The sequence below is a fragment of the Pecten maximus genome, chromosome 1 (genome assembly GCF_902652985.1).
Source record: "Pecten maximus chromosome 1, xPecMax1.1, whole genome shotgun sequence".
NCBI classification, from domain to species: Eukaryota; Metazoa; Mollusca; class Bivalvia; order Pectinida; family Pectinidae; genus Pecten; species Pecten maximus.
The window spans coordinates 52,372,062-52,386,609 of record NC_047015.1 but is presented as its reverse complement, the minus strand read 5'-3'; the positions used below and the strand labels follow the sequence as shown (position 1 = coordinate 52,386,609).

The following is a 14,548-nucleotide window of genomic DNA, read 5'->3' as shown; positions in this document are numbered from 1 at the left end:
TTGAACCGATGTAAAAGTGTAACGCAAATGTCATGTACTTTTCTTTGATACTCTTCAAGTTGGGAACATGCGAGGAATGTAAACCTCATTGCCGGGTGTCTTATCGGTATGATTTAATAGATCTCGGCACACTTTGATTAATTATAAATCGTCATAGTTTCGGGAGGGATATGTACCATTAAAACACCTTACACGCAATTCGGTCTCTTGAACCCGACATCACCAAATAAAATCAATTGCATATCGCCTTTGTGCAATTCGACAATCGTCTGGACGCATGTAATGTAAAAACTTCATTTAAAACCAACGGTGGACAAAAATAGAATTCCGTAACGTCCAACATCTATTTTTATGAGCCAAATTTGTATGTACTTTAGATTGAAAATCTTTATAAAATGGCACATGTAACTTTCACGCGGAACGCTTAGCCATTCTATTTCTATGTTAAATCATAAATATACTCCATACTATTTACTGTAATATATTTGCAATTAACATTTAGTAGAAAGATATTGTCTAAATTGTACGTCATTATGTTTGAATATTAAAATCACTGGATTATAAAAGATTCAGAATTATTTGGAGGGTTAGGGTTAAGAGTCAGGGTGGTGCTTTAATTGTATAATATGTACATTACACCCCATATGCACGTACTAATGTGAACTTTTTTGTATAATTTTAATGTTTTTTTTTAAACAATAGGCCAATGGAGCCTGTATCGACCATCTAGACATTTCAGTGTTGATGGCAAAGCATTTTAGTTAAATTACAAAAACTTTTTCCCATTTTTTCTTCTGCTCATAGCACCATGGTATTTTGGTCAACTTTTCATTTAAGTAATTTTTTTATCGTTGTGATTCGAAAAAATATCAAAGCAACTAGAAAACTGACAGGTCAGCAAAAGCCCCGTCTTGTGACTATACTTCCTTGACAATTATCAAGAAGCCATCTATATTTATATTGTTGAAGTTCAGTTTGTTATTTGACATTTGGACTTTTAAATTCATTCGCAATTAGGAAAGGAAATAAACTGCACTATGGTTTGACTCTTGTTTTACACCAACTTAACACACCAGTATATTACCCAGTTGTAAGTCTAACCCAGAGCTATTGTCAGAGATCGAATTTGTCCTTTATCTTAGGACCAAAACGACCTTGAACCTACCTTGATCTTTCGTCAGATGACATCTTGTTTAATCCCAACTAATCTTGTCTTCCTCCTGTCATGGTGAAATTTCCATTGACGGATAATAATAGAATTTGGCATTGACCTTTCATGTTTTGGCCAGGTAATCTTGAGCTTTACCCTAGACATTTACTTAATTGACACATTGATAAATTCCAAATATCTTTTTTTTCTTTGAAAGTCACCTTTGTTAAGTTTAATGCCGACCAACTTTGTTCCCTGATCCCTTTGTTCATCTATGAAAAGATACCAAATTTTCCATTCACCCTTGTTTCGGTGACGTTAACCATGACTTGATTCTGACTTTTGGTCAGATGACTTGTCTAATTTCAACTCAAGGTTTATACAATATTGATTCCTCTTCACCCAAGGATGAGTCAGACTAGATATGGATAAAATCGTTTCATTCCTGACAAAGACCAAGGATTTTACAGTATTTGCTATATTTCCCCTATTTCCCCTCAGGCCCCTAGGGGTCAGGCACACTTTTTTATACAAAATTTGTTCCAATTGACCAATGATACTTCAGACCAAATTTTGACCGAAAATCGTTTCTTTCCTTCAAAAGATGGAGGATTTTATGGAATATGCTATTTTTCCAAATTCGGGATTCGCCCCACAGGCCCCTGGGAGGTCCTTTCATTCCTGCAGGAGAAGAAGAATTTTGAATGAAATGATAAATATAGCGTTTTCTATTTCTTACGAAAGACAAAGGGCGTTTTCCCGCTGTACGGTGCAACCTCATGATAGACATGGATTAGAACATGTGAAAAGAACATGTTGAAGTATATACGGTGCCGTGGGGTAAGCTTTTACAATACATAATATATGGAGTTTAAACGAATGTCACTTGGAATACAATGAAATCTAAGGTCTACTTGGAATACAATGAAATCTAAGGTCTAGATCAGAAACAAAGTCAGCAGTAATCACCCTTACCCTTTTTCGATGCTTTCTAAAAGCACTTGTCACATTTACACGAGAACCACGCAAGTAGCTTATCTATTTTCCCGATAGTTTGTCGCACCAATCAACAGCGTGATCAAATTTTTACATGCCCCCCGCTTCTAGCACGGAAATGGTAGTGTTTTTATTTAAATGTCTTAACTGATCTGAGAACCGGTTATGCCGCACGCAAACAAAGAAGACTCGCGCAAAAAATATCTATCACTCCTAACTCGTATCGATATAACAACACTTCAATGGTCCTCTTTAAGCACCAGCGGTCAGCATCTATAGGATTCAAGCTGTTTTCATTCTAAGAAAAAAAAACTAGCTATGTAAACTCATTCATACCACAAACATTTACAAGTTTGTAACCCCCCCCCCCGCCCCCCCCGTAAAATTGTAGTTTCCATCGTCAATTAAGCATTGATGTCAATTTATTTTTTAGTTTCATAGTGTTATGAAAAATGTGTTCGCAAACTATGAATGCGCGTAGCTGATTTTTACCAAAATTTGCAAACTATATTTTTATACCCATATCAAACTAAAAAGTTTTGATATCAATACTTATAATTAATTTTGGAAGTGTTTTTTAAATTAAAAACTCGTTTTATGTACAATTTTACTTATACGATAAGGGATTCAAACGCAACATCAATGGTCGTATTGTGACAGCATGTACTTCACGCCATATACCTTTTTTCATAGAGGTATGAATAGAAAACACTCAATCAGATATCTGCATTCTGCATACAAACTATGAAAAATTGATTACAAAAAGATCCGTATCACCACTGTTAAGATATAGGTTACAACAAAACATTTTGTATTGCACTTAATATGTTAATCTGGGGAATCATATTCCATAACGATACTGGTTCTTGTGTTTTAAGATATATAATATGTTAATGACTTGAAACTAAAACATTGTAATTTCACAAAACACTAAATCTTATAAAAAGTAACATAACTTGTTTATACATATAACAAATGGTATGGCTATAGTTATATATTCGGAACACGGATGCCATATAAATTGTAGTTTTGACGGGACTTATTTAGACTCCAAGAAGATGTGGACAGATAGCTGAACACGTAATGATATAAACGTCAACATTTCTTAATCTCAGTGTAATGACTACAGGGTCACGTGCGCTGTCTCCGTGTATGGACATTTTGTTTAACTTGTGTAACATTAGATTTGGGATAAAAAGACAGAATATTTTGACAACCGAAATGTCCGCGTTAACAACATCCCAGTGTAAAACTACTATATAAAATATATCGTTATTTTGGATAAAAAAGTGATAATTACACGCAATTCGATGAATTTAAGATGTATAAACATTGAATATCAAAGTTGGAGATTAGCTATAACAATTGCAGATGTTTTGATTTCATTTGATGAGACATTGAAGTTGTTCACCATCAATACTTTGGTAAAAATGTTAACAGTAACACTGCATTGTTACGACCTTGTATCATATATCACTTCATCGAACTGTTTCCAACTGAGGACGGAATGTCTTTACATCTCTCCAACGATAAGATTTGTGGGCCGATTCTATATCAACCGGAAACTGGATAATCTGTAATTCTGTCGGATTTCATCTCAGTCTTCTTTGAAGGACTTTTCAAAAAAGAGCTTTTTAAATTCAGCAAATGTCTTTCAACGACCCTCAAGAAAGAAATCACAAATGAAAAATATGGAAACAGCAGGATAACGAAGACAGCAAAAACAACCTTTTTTTCTTTCGAAAATATATGTCTTTACCTGTCCCGCTAAATCTACCAGATATTACAGACAATAATGAAAGGGTTCAAATTGGTTGTTGCCCAAAACCCTGTGTCTGTGCGACATGAATGCCTCCACCGTTAGCCCTATAGAGTTCTAAATCGTTTTAGTGTTATTGCCTGTGTTAAGACCTCTGTTCATGATTTACTTGGTATTGGTTGACCAAGTGCAGTTCTCTAAGTGAATAACGAGACATCCTGGATCAAATTTCACTTGATGTGAACTTACTTTTAGTTACAGTGTTTGCTCGATCATGAGGAATTATTCAATGGAGTTATACAAGGTTCTCCAATTATGATCCTACTGTGTGAATGCTTTTATTAAAATTCTTCATTTTATATTACCATATTGACTCTGGGAAAATTACTTATATCAAATTAGAATTCGACCTGATATCTAATGTTTTTACATTTAACAATCGCATGCGAAATGACAGCTCTATATCGATATCCGTCAAAGAGTAAATGAGAAGAAACCTATTCATGACCGCAACAACCGTATCAGGTAAATGTAAAACCGTGTATGCCCCGATCATAAAACGACGGGAATAACTAAGCGATGAATCGTACATACAGAGCACATGTGTATCTCGGAACCTTGATAACCTTTCATTGCTGCTGTACCGTTTTCAAGACAGTTAAATTTGGAAACTTAGTGTCAAGTGCGTACACTACCAAACAACAGAAGATAGTTTTGATAGATCCCGGACTTTCTTAGGTTTCATACATAATGAGATGATTTAAGTGTCTGCTGAAACAAGTAAAAAAACATCAAACGGTTTAATTTTTTCATTTTTTCATTTTTTTTTTTTTTGCGATACACAAAACGAATTAGGGTACTGAACATCAAAAAACAACATCCAATTACTCCGATTGAAATACTCATTAATCGGGGTCGTATGAACGTTAGCTGACATATCCATATACATTTAGATATATTCATTAGCGTTAAGTATAAATATCATACATAACAAAATGATTGACGGACGTGGAAATGCTATAGACAGCCGGAAGTGGAAAAATGGATGCATGCTGGGTACGTAATATGATTTTCTGTGTCTTCCCTTCCCCTTAAGGAATTACCTTTTCTATGATTTTCTCTTTATTTGAAATACGAAATGCTGTCTTTATTATTGGAAGAATAGTAAAAGGAGAAATCAACTAACAACGAGATATGTTCATCTGTTCTTAACATGTAAACAGACATTTTGTTAACATTGTAAAGTAAGTTTTGTTGAACAGAATAAAAAGACCAAAATTTGCAAAGAAGGCTTGCATCGCTGCTTTGATACGTACGACGAAGGAGGGTCCGTGGGGGGTGTTAATAAATTCCAGATTAACATAGCCACGAATGTAAGATTATGTTTATTACATAACTAGTTTCAATGAGAAAATAAATTTTATACAGCAAGCGCGTCAGACAAATTTCGACTTTTTTTCTAAAAATGTAGCAATGAAGTGAACGTCGTGCGACGTCACAATGATGTCATTACATGTGTCTGACACGGTAGAACATGTCATTTATATGTGTTGAAATGACTTTATAGAACGAGTCTTAAAATTTGTGTTAGCGAGAAACGGAAGATATATTTAATACTTTAAACGTTGATATTTACTCTTAAATTACGTGAAGGCAGCTTCACCGCGAGAATTCCCAACACGCGATTTTTTTTGTGCGTGATAGAAATGATATATATATATATACATGTATATATATCAGATGATGTACAAAAGAAAACTAGAGTTGTATCCAAAGGGGTAACTAATACCCCAGTGGGCGTAAACAAAGTCGGGAAGCATAACTACATGTTGTAACAGTACTTTAGTATGGGTTGTCCTGACAAGCCTCAACCAATCAGAAGTCGGCGGCCATTTTGAAAATGCATTATCGTTAAAAAGGTCGGGATGCAAAACTACATGTTGTACTGGTTATACATGCCATGTTTTGTTGAAATCGGAGCGGTACTTTAGTAGGAGTTGTCCGGACAAGCCTCAACCAATCAGAAGTCGGCAGCCATTTGTTTGTCAATAAATAATTAAAAGATATTAATTGGAATGGTTTCCCAAATTGCATTAATAATATTTATATTGTTTACTTGATCAGATTGTGTTTTGTGAATTCATGCAATTTTCAAAACCATACCAATTTATATATATGGGACTTATTTATCAATGATGCCATATATGTTATCATGATGCCATGGGACTTATTTATCAAGAATGCCAGATATGTTATCATGATGCCAAGGGACTTATTTATCAAGAATGCCAAATATGTGGTCATAATGCCAGGGGACTTATTTATCAAGGATGTCCAATATGTGATCATAATGCCAAGGGACTTATTTATCAAGAATGCCAAATATGTTATCATAATGCCAAGGGACTTATTTATCAAGAATGCCAAATATGTGGTCATAATGCCAGGGGACTTATTTATCAAGGATGTCCAATATATGATCATAATTCCATGGGACTAATTTATCAAGTATGCAAAATATGTGATAATAATGCCAGGGAACTTATTTATCAAGGATGCCAAATTTGTGATAATAATGACATTAAATTAACTTATCAAGGATGCCAAATATGTGATCATAATGCCATGGGACTTATTTATCAAGGATGCCAAATATCTGATAATAATACCATGGGACTTATTCAGCGATGATACCAAATATGTGATAATAATGAAATATGGGACTTATTTATCAAGGATGCCAAAAATGTGATCATTATGTTATGGGACTTATTCATCAAGGATGCTAATACAATGTATATGATAATAATGCCATGGGACTTATTCATCAAGGATACCAAATATGTTATCATAATGATATGGGATTTGCCAAAGATGCCAAGGATGTAATGATAATGCCATGTGACTTATATTGCGGATGCAAGGATGCCTTATATGCTATAATGCCTTGTGATGACATGCCAAGGAAATGATAATAATGCCATATATGCATGTGACTTATATATCAAGGATACTAAATATGTGATAATGCCATGTGACTTGCCAAATATGTTATACTGCCACGTGACTTGCCAAATGTGCAAAGTATGTGATAATAATGCCATGTGACTTGTTGATGAAGCCAAAGATGTGATTTGATCATGACTAAGCAATGATGCCAAATGACATTATATTTAATGTGGTCTTGTAATGAACTGATAAGAAAAGTAAAGTGACATAATATAACTTTAAAATATAAACCATGGCAGAGTGTAAATGTTTATAAAAGTCAAATTACATATAAGTAGATGTTTTGTCTGATTCTTATATACAGTATAAAGCAATGCTTCTGTATTGAATAATGTATGACAGACAATTAACTATGCTGGAATACATTGATTGTAATTGTTATTAGCTGTTGGTCCTATCATAAGGACATCTTGAAGAGTTAAATTACTTTTGTGGAAATATAAAACCTCAATGATCGCCGGTGCCTGAACATTCATGGTCAAACATTAAATCTGTGCTCCGACTCATCCCAAGTTCCTTTTAACTCGCTAAAATCATGAAATAGCAGTTTAAAAGGAAAACATTAACATTAAAAAAAAATTCTGACTTGAAGCCTTTTAAAAAAATCAAAATATAAGAATAATAGTAATTCAGGTGTTAATTTTTTCACCAAAAGTATTTTTTAGTCTTAAGCACAAAATGAATATTTGCGCAAGAGTATGCTTGCATGAATATAGGCACTGGTATTCACTTCTGTGATGAGTCTCTTCCTTTCATTTAATCAAAAAAACTTTACTGCATTTTGAAACAAGAAGCCTAGAGGGCTTGCATTGCTTACCTGGGTATTTCAGTAATCATGGCAAAATATTTCAAGTTAAATTACAATTATTTTCCACCTTTTTTGCTGTATCTTCCAACTGTGGTTTAAAGAGTTTTTTGTTTGTTTTTTGTTGTTGTTTTTTTTTACGATAATTTCCCCGCCAAGGGCTTCTCTCTCAAGGACACATATATACCCTCCATTTACACAACATTAGACCTGCTTAGCCTAATATGCTTCAGACTGTTACTTCAAAATCCATTTTGTCATATAGGACTAGTAGGAATTTACCTCAATTTCCCCCATTGGATCCCGCCTATATATCTGGTCCTGGGGTTCGGAGTCATCATTTATACAAAATTTGTTTCCCTTTCATCAAGGATATGTCTGACAAAATTTTGTTAAAATCCATTCATAACTTTATGACTAGTGATTTAAATGAATAACCTCCATTTCTCCTATCGGGGCCCCTTGGGGTGTTAGAGTCACCATTTATTCTAAATCTGCCCCGGCCCCCTTTCCCCAAACATGTTCCTGACCAAATTGGGTTCAAATCTATCAATAACCTAATTAGGATTAGTAGCGATTTAAAAAAATTATCTCTATTTTCCCTATCGGGCCACACTCCTCTGGCCCAATGGGGGTCAGAATCGCCATAAATGCAAAATTTGTTTGATCCCCCTTCCCTGCAAGGATGTTGTAGAATTAAAATGACAGTCATACATGACCTAAATACATATATAGTGAACTAAATGCATTTGATTTTTATTAAAAACAAATACAGGAAATAAGTGTTCAAATATTTATTGAAATATTTTTTTCTTGTTTGCAATTTCCAATAGTACTCTATATATCTAGAGCTAGATTATACATGAAAAATATTTGTATATCCTGTTCCCAAGAACAATTGAAGCAATTAACTGATTAAATAGAAACATTTACTCTCAGGAGATTACTAATCTGCACTGTAGGTACTGTTGATGTTATAATGTTTAATTATATGTACGAGTATATATGCATAAATTTAAACAAGTGTAATCAATGAATGCATATGTGAAAGCTCACTGGCGGCAGCAATCACACTATGCATTCACGCTTTATGAATGTATAAGCATGTCATTTTGAAATTGTACATAACATAATATCGCTCCTAGACCTCTAATGGATGTATAAACCAAATACGAAGGGTGTGGACTCATAAGCTTTCCAAAACTTACCCCTTAAATCTTTAAAAGTGGCTTTTTGTGTCAAAAAAGTAAATTCACTAAATGGCAAAATGCCGAAAAAAAAAAATTGTTTTGCATTATTTTGCCATAACATCACTCCATGATCTCTAATGAATGTATAAACCAAACGAGAAGAGTGATAGTTGTATACTTTTGGATTTGGCACCAAAACTCACTTTAATTTGGTGCCAAAAAAGTTAAGTCCACAAAATGGTAAAATGCGAAAAAATCACAATTTCTTTTCTGCATGATTTTGCCATAACATCACTCCTAGACCTCTAATGTATAAACCAAATTAGACGGGTGTGAGCTCGAGGTGTATACTTTTGGACTTAGAAGCTTAAGCTTTCCAAAAACTGATCCCCAAAAACTTTAAAGTGGGGGTGGGACGCGACGGACGCCGGGGTGACAGTATTAGCTCTCGGTTACTTGTAAACGGTGAGCTAAAAATGCATTTTCTATTGTTTTTCCTTATCCCCAATACAATATTTGAATGAAAACTGGTTGAAAAAGTTGTCTCTTTTGTGATCTTTTAGAAAACACTATCAATTACTGAATGTACAGTGTAATAGAGACAGAGGTCTTTAATATCTGGCACAATAGACATTCTGCAATATACATATATAACTACCATTCGTCACAAGAAACACAAAACATCTTAGATTAAAAAGGTTGGCACAAATAAACACAAGAGCGCCTTCATATACTAGAGCAGCTCTGGTAGTACACATGTACACATGCAGCTACAATGTTGTGCTGAACTGATGAGTATACATGTAGATTGGTTTGTTTTAAAAGATAAATATACTCATAATACAAACATTATTTATAAAACATTTTATAAATTACATGTATCTGTGGTAATTTTAAGATGTACATGTACATGTTACTACCACAAGTAAATGGCTACCAGTTTCAACAACGACAAAAGTATATATATAGCAATATTATTGAACACATGATTTTTCTGAAAACAAAAAATTTGCAACTGATCATGAATATATGGAATAGCACCAAGGACTCAACCAATCAACCTTTTGAATATCTCAATAATGAGATGTACAAATTACAATGGTTATTGTCACTCAAAACTAGTACATGCAATGCTTCATTTTATTCTTTGTGCATACGGTATACTTAATTTTTCATCTAGGTATTTTCTATCCGTCAACAAAATGAGAAACATCAATATTTTAAAAAGTAAACCTTACCGATAATTTAAATAATTATCTTTGAACAAAAGACAAATCCTAGTAGGTATTAAAAATATATTTAACACATTTACATATATAACTGGAAACTTTTCAAAGATACAGTATATACGTATGGTCATAAATAGTAATTGTGTAACTTGGACGTCACTGTTATGTTTTATATAATATGAAATTAGATGCACATACCACTATATATACCCTAATGGTAAAGGTTTGCCGGTTTTTGCAACTATATTTTAGAAAATTATGTGGTTAACTTTCTCTATACGAATTACATTACACATATACGGTTACATGATACTTGTACATGTGTGACAATAAATTATACTTTCTTTATATTATATATATCATGTTATAAATATGTAAGTTCATTACTTTATTTACTATATCATGATATAAATCTGTAACTTCATGATGATGCATAAAATTTATATAAGGTATAACACGATGTGAAAATTTTACATTCAACTTGTTAAAATATTCAACTTCAAAATCAATAAACCATCAACATCAAGATTAGGCATTTGGAGTATTCAAAAACTATTTTTTTTAAATGGGCATACTTATAGTACTATGTAGTATCAACATGTGTTGAACAAAAGTACCAGTAATTTCATGAAGCAGTATCATTTTCAATTCAAACAGATTACTAAAACTGAACCAAAGAAGTATTGTTATGTTTTCTGCAAAGTTAAAAGAAAATCATATATAATTAGCGAAATTATCCAAATTCTGGAATGCTCAAGAATGTCCATTAGTTGCTTAACCAGTATATTTTCAATCTAGTAATGTCTAAACTTGTGTTTCCTGAGCGATGGCCGAAAAAAGAAAACTTTGCCACAAGCGTCGCACGGATAGCTCTTTTCTTCTGTATGACAGTTCATGTGTTCTTTAAGATATCTCGCGACTTTAAACTGTCGTCCACATTCCGCACATACGTATCTTAACTCCTTAAGCTTCACACCACAGGTTTTCTGATGTCTCCTTTGCCAACTGTCACTGGCAAAGCCTTCACCACATTTGGTACACTGGTATGGTGTTGCATTATCATGTTTGTTGACATGGGCCTCAAAACTGATTTTTTTCATAGTAACATTTCCCGCAAATATGGCACATAAAATCTGCTTCTCCAGTATGTGTTTTCATGTGTTTTCTGAGGAGCGATTTCCTGGAAAATGATGAGCGGCAACTAGGGCAATCATACCTGATCCCAAAATGAACCTCCTCTCTGTGGCATTTTAGCTTGTTACTGTCTCTGAATATTTGCTCACACATATCGCATTGGACAAATCCATCTCCTGAATGAATTCTCAGATGCCTCTTCAAATTGTACCTGGTAGTAAATGACTTTTCACATACCCCACAACACAAACTTTTTACATCTTCCTGCAATAATTCGAGATCAGAGTACCTTGATATATCCATGGACTGCATTTCAGTACTGAATGATTCGTGCTCTTCCCTGTCATCTTTAATGCAGCTAAAACCTTGATCAGCAGCACCCATCAAACTGAAAAAAATGGATAATTTTTTTTTAATCTTATCATATACAATGTATATATAAAGTATGATGCAAAATATGCACAGCATAGTACATAAAGAGGATCAATATATCTTACAAACATGACACCCCAGGATTATGAAATTCACAATTTTGGTAAAGCACCTTAAGACCCTTCCATAGATCTATGAAAAGTGTTTGATTCCTGAGAGTACAGAAGAAGATTTTTTAAGTTTTAGTCAATTTGACCCATTTTAGCCCTGCCCCTCATGATCAGGGCCCTGGAGGATGAGGACCAATATATAATTCACCATTTTGGTTGACCTTTAGCCATAGAAACTTCCAGTCAAATATCATAGAATTTGGTTTAGGGGTTTTCGAGAAGAAGTGGAAAATGTAAATTGTTTACGGACGCACGACGATGGACAAAGGGCAATTAGAATAGGCAACTTGCATTGAGACTAGGGCTGTAATGAGTACCCGGGTGACCCGTCACGGGTCGGGTTTTATCCCGACCCGGATTTGAAATTGTGTACCCGAACCCCGAAACTTTACACTAACATATAGTAATAACTACTACAGTTCACCGAAATGCACATATATTTCAAAGAACACCGTATGGCTTTGACAAACTTGAGTCATCACATAGATAATTATATAATCAAATATTGCTTTTAGTGTTCTGTAAACATGGATATGTCTCCTGTATGAACAGTTACATTGTTTCATCGTCTGTTGACACTTTCTCAGGGATGCGAAATGTGCTGGCTCGACACAACTCCGCAATCTGCGCAAGGCAAAACACACATACTAAAGAAACCTCGAATTGACACCAAATAAACATTTACTGTAATAACCATATACAGGCCTTGCACAAGTCATGGACGATAATATAATGACAGTATAAAACTGTTCACTTTTATCATGTCATTTTTTTGTGTTCTCTTTACCCGAGTTATTACAGTAGAGCTGTGTTTCCGGTCATGTGCAAAACAAACTGCACATACGTCAACCAAACAACAAGGCTTCCTTGATTAAAGTGCGACTCAATACGATGTCTTTTCATCAGTAATGTTCTACTAAGAAGTAAGAACTATTCAAAGTATTCATTTAACACAAACAAATCCATGTTCATAATATCGCCATTTATCGGAGGCTCCTCCTAGGGCCTGTTCTAGTTCTAAACGTCCATACAGGGCTACAAATTTAAAGTCTACACCCAATGGGTAACCGGGTAGGGGTTGTAAAGACTGGGCAAAAAATGTGTACCCGTGACAGCACTACTTGAGACTTAATCTGAGGTGACCTAAAAATTTATTTCAGACTCCCAAACCCAAATAAGGTTGGTGTGTGGTTCTTTTGTGAACTCGAAATAAATAATAATTTTCTGTAGTTATATACAGTGCATTACAATTTTTAAATAGAATTTTGTAATTATTATAAAAATATATTATTATCTTCAGAAAATGATCAGGGGAACTAAATACACTTTCATACATTATAATTATATAAATAGTATTGCATATATTTCCGGTCCACCTAATGAGTGTCCTGTGAGAGTTTTTTCACGCCCCGCGATTCGTTAAGTGATATTTTTTAATATTTTTTTCTGTATCATACAGATGAACATCTAACCCATTAATATGCCAAATTTGACTTTGATTGGACGTGTGCATATTATGCATTTTTAACGACATAGTCACGGTGCAGTGCACATGCGAGTGTCCCTATGGCGTATTTCAGCGACACTCCTCACTGCTCTCCGACCATCTGTCAGAAATTGTCCGTCCGTCGTCCAGAGCTACGTTATCGCAGCTAACACTCCTCTAGATCTCCGGCCCTCATACCACCGTCACTTCAGGACCGATGGAAAGAACGACACGTTCACAGCAATAACAAAGTGTATACTTCCAAAAACATGTTCAAATATATTGAGTAATTACAATAATACCATGAACTTACATGCGAGAACATCAGAACGTCACAACCTCGCTATTTTTGGCAGTGAAAAATGTAAACAACGATCTTTCATCTCCACTCGCGTCATTAATGTGGCTTTGCTTGATCAAATCACAGGGACACGTTACAATATAAAATATATGGGGGGTCGATATAAACATAAGTTGGTTATTGCTGCACATGCAAAAATTGACTTTAGTTAACTTACCTCTCAATATCCTTCTCCTTGACCGGGTTAAAGACATTCATCGTAGCTTCCGTCATGTTTACGTTTCACACTCCCTCCGATTGCGGCGCGCCGCGCCACCTAGGCTAATACAAGGAAACGTAACTCCTGCGCCCCCAACTCCGTAACCTAGCTTCTCCGCGGTGTGATTAGATATATACATGTACATGTCAAGTATTTGGTAGGAGTTTAAGGTCAATGCGTGTTTTGCTAATTTATTATAACGAGAATCGGTAGGATGTAACCAAGTCTCATCTTTTAGGGACTTTGAAGTCATGGGCCTTTTTTTCATCTGTTTGAAAGTAGCTAGGCTTATAATATAAGAATACAGAATGAGATCGACTCGCTGAAAACCATTGATTCCAGAAGCCATGTATTGTCTGTTCGGCATAGCCGTTTAATTTTTCTTTTGGCCCGGATATGACGCGACAGGTGGCGTTACTGGTCAAGATAAAGTTTGTAATTGGTCAATGTAGCGGTCAATGCAAAATACAGATATGCAGTTAAAAACGAAACAAAGTTAAGATTGAATGCAAGCTGAATAAGTGGATGTATATTTTCAAATGACACATTAATAAAATCATACTCCTGATTCAAATGCAGTCTTATTATCACCAAAAATGATTCAAACTGATATAATGTTGTTTTCTGTGCTGAAACACATTAGTTCGTTTATTTATTTCACCAGCAGTTTTATATTATAACAGAGACA

The 14,548-nt window shown here is 34.5% G+C and overlaps 1 protein-coding gene across 1 annotated transcript; it reads right to left on the bottom strand.

The window, feature by feature from the left end:
* Positions 1-10,264: 10,264 nt before the first annotated feature.
* LOC117337742 (endothelial zinc finger protein induced by tumor necrosis factor alpha-like) lies at positions 10,265-13,911 on the bottom strand. Its single transcript, XM_033898847.1, has 2 exons — positions 13,819-13,911; positions 10,265-11,660 (listed from the first exon to the last, which is right to left on the bottom strand). Exons 1-2 carry the CDS (start codon positions 13,872-13,874, stop codon positions 11,219-11,221), a joined length of 498 nt encoding a protein of 165 aa, XP_033754738.1. The 5' UTR covers positions 13,875-13,911; the 3' UTR covers positions 10,265-11,218.
* Positions 13,912-14,548: the final 637 nt, after the last annotated feature.

Bases quoted from the DNA above. Each gene is read 5' to 3' on its own strand.
- LOC117337742 (XM_033898847.1), bottom strand. From the start codon at position 13,874: ATGACGGAAGCTACGATGAATGTCTTTAACCCGGTCAAGGAGAAGGAT. The intron at 11,661-13,818 runs GTAAGTTAACTA...CATTTTTTTCAG, and splicing joins AAGGAGAAGGATATTGAGAG to TTTGATGGGTGCTGCTGATC.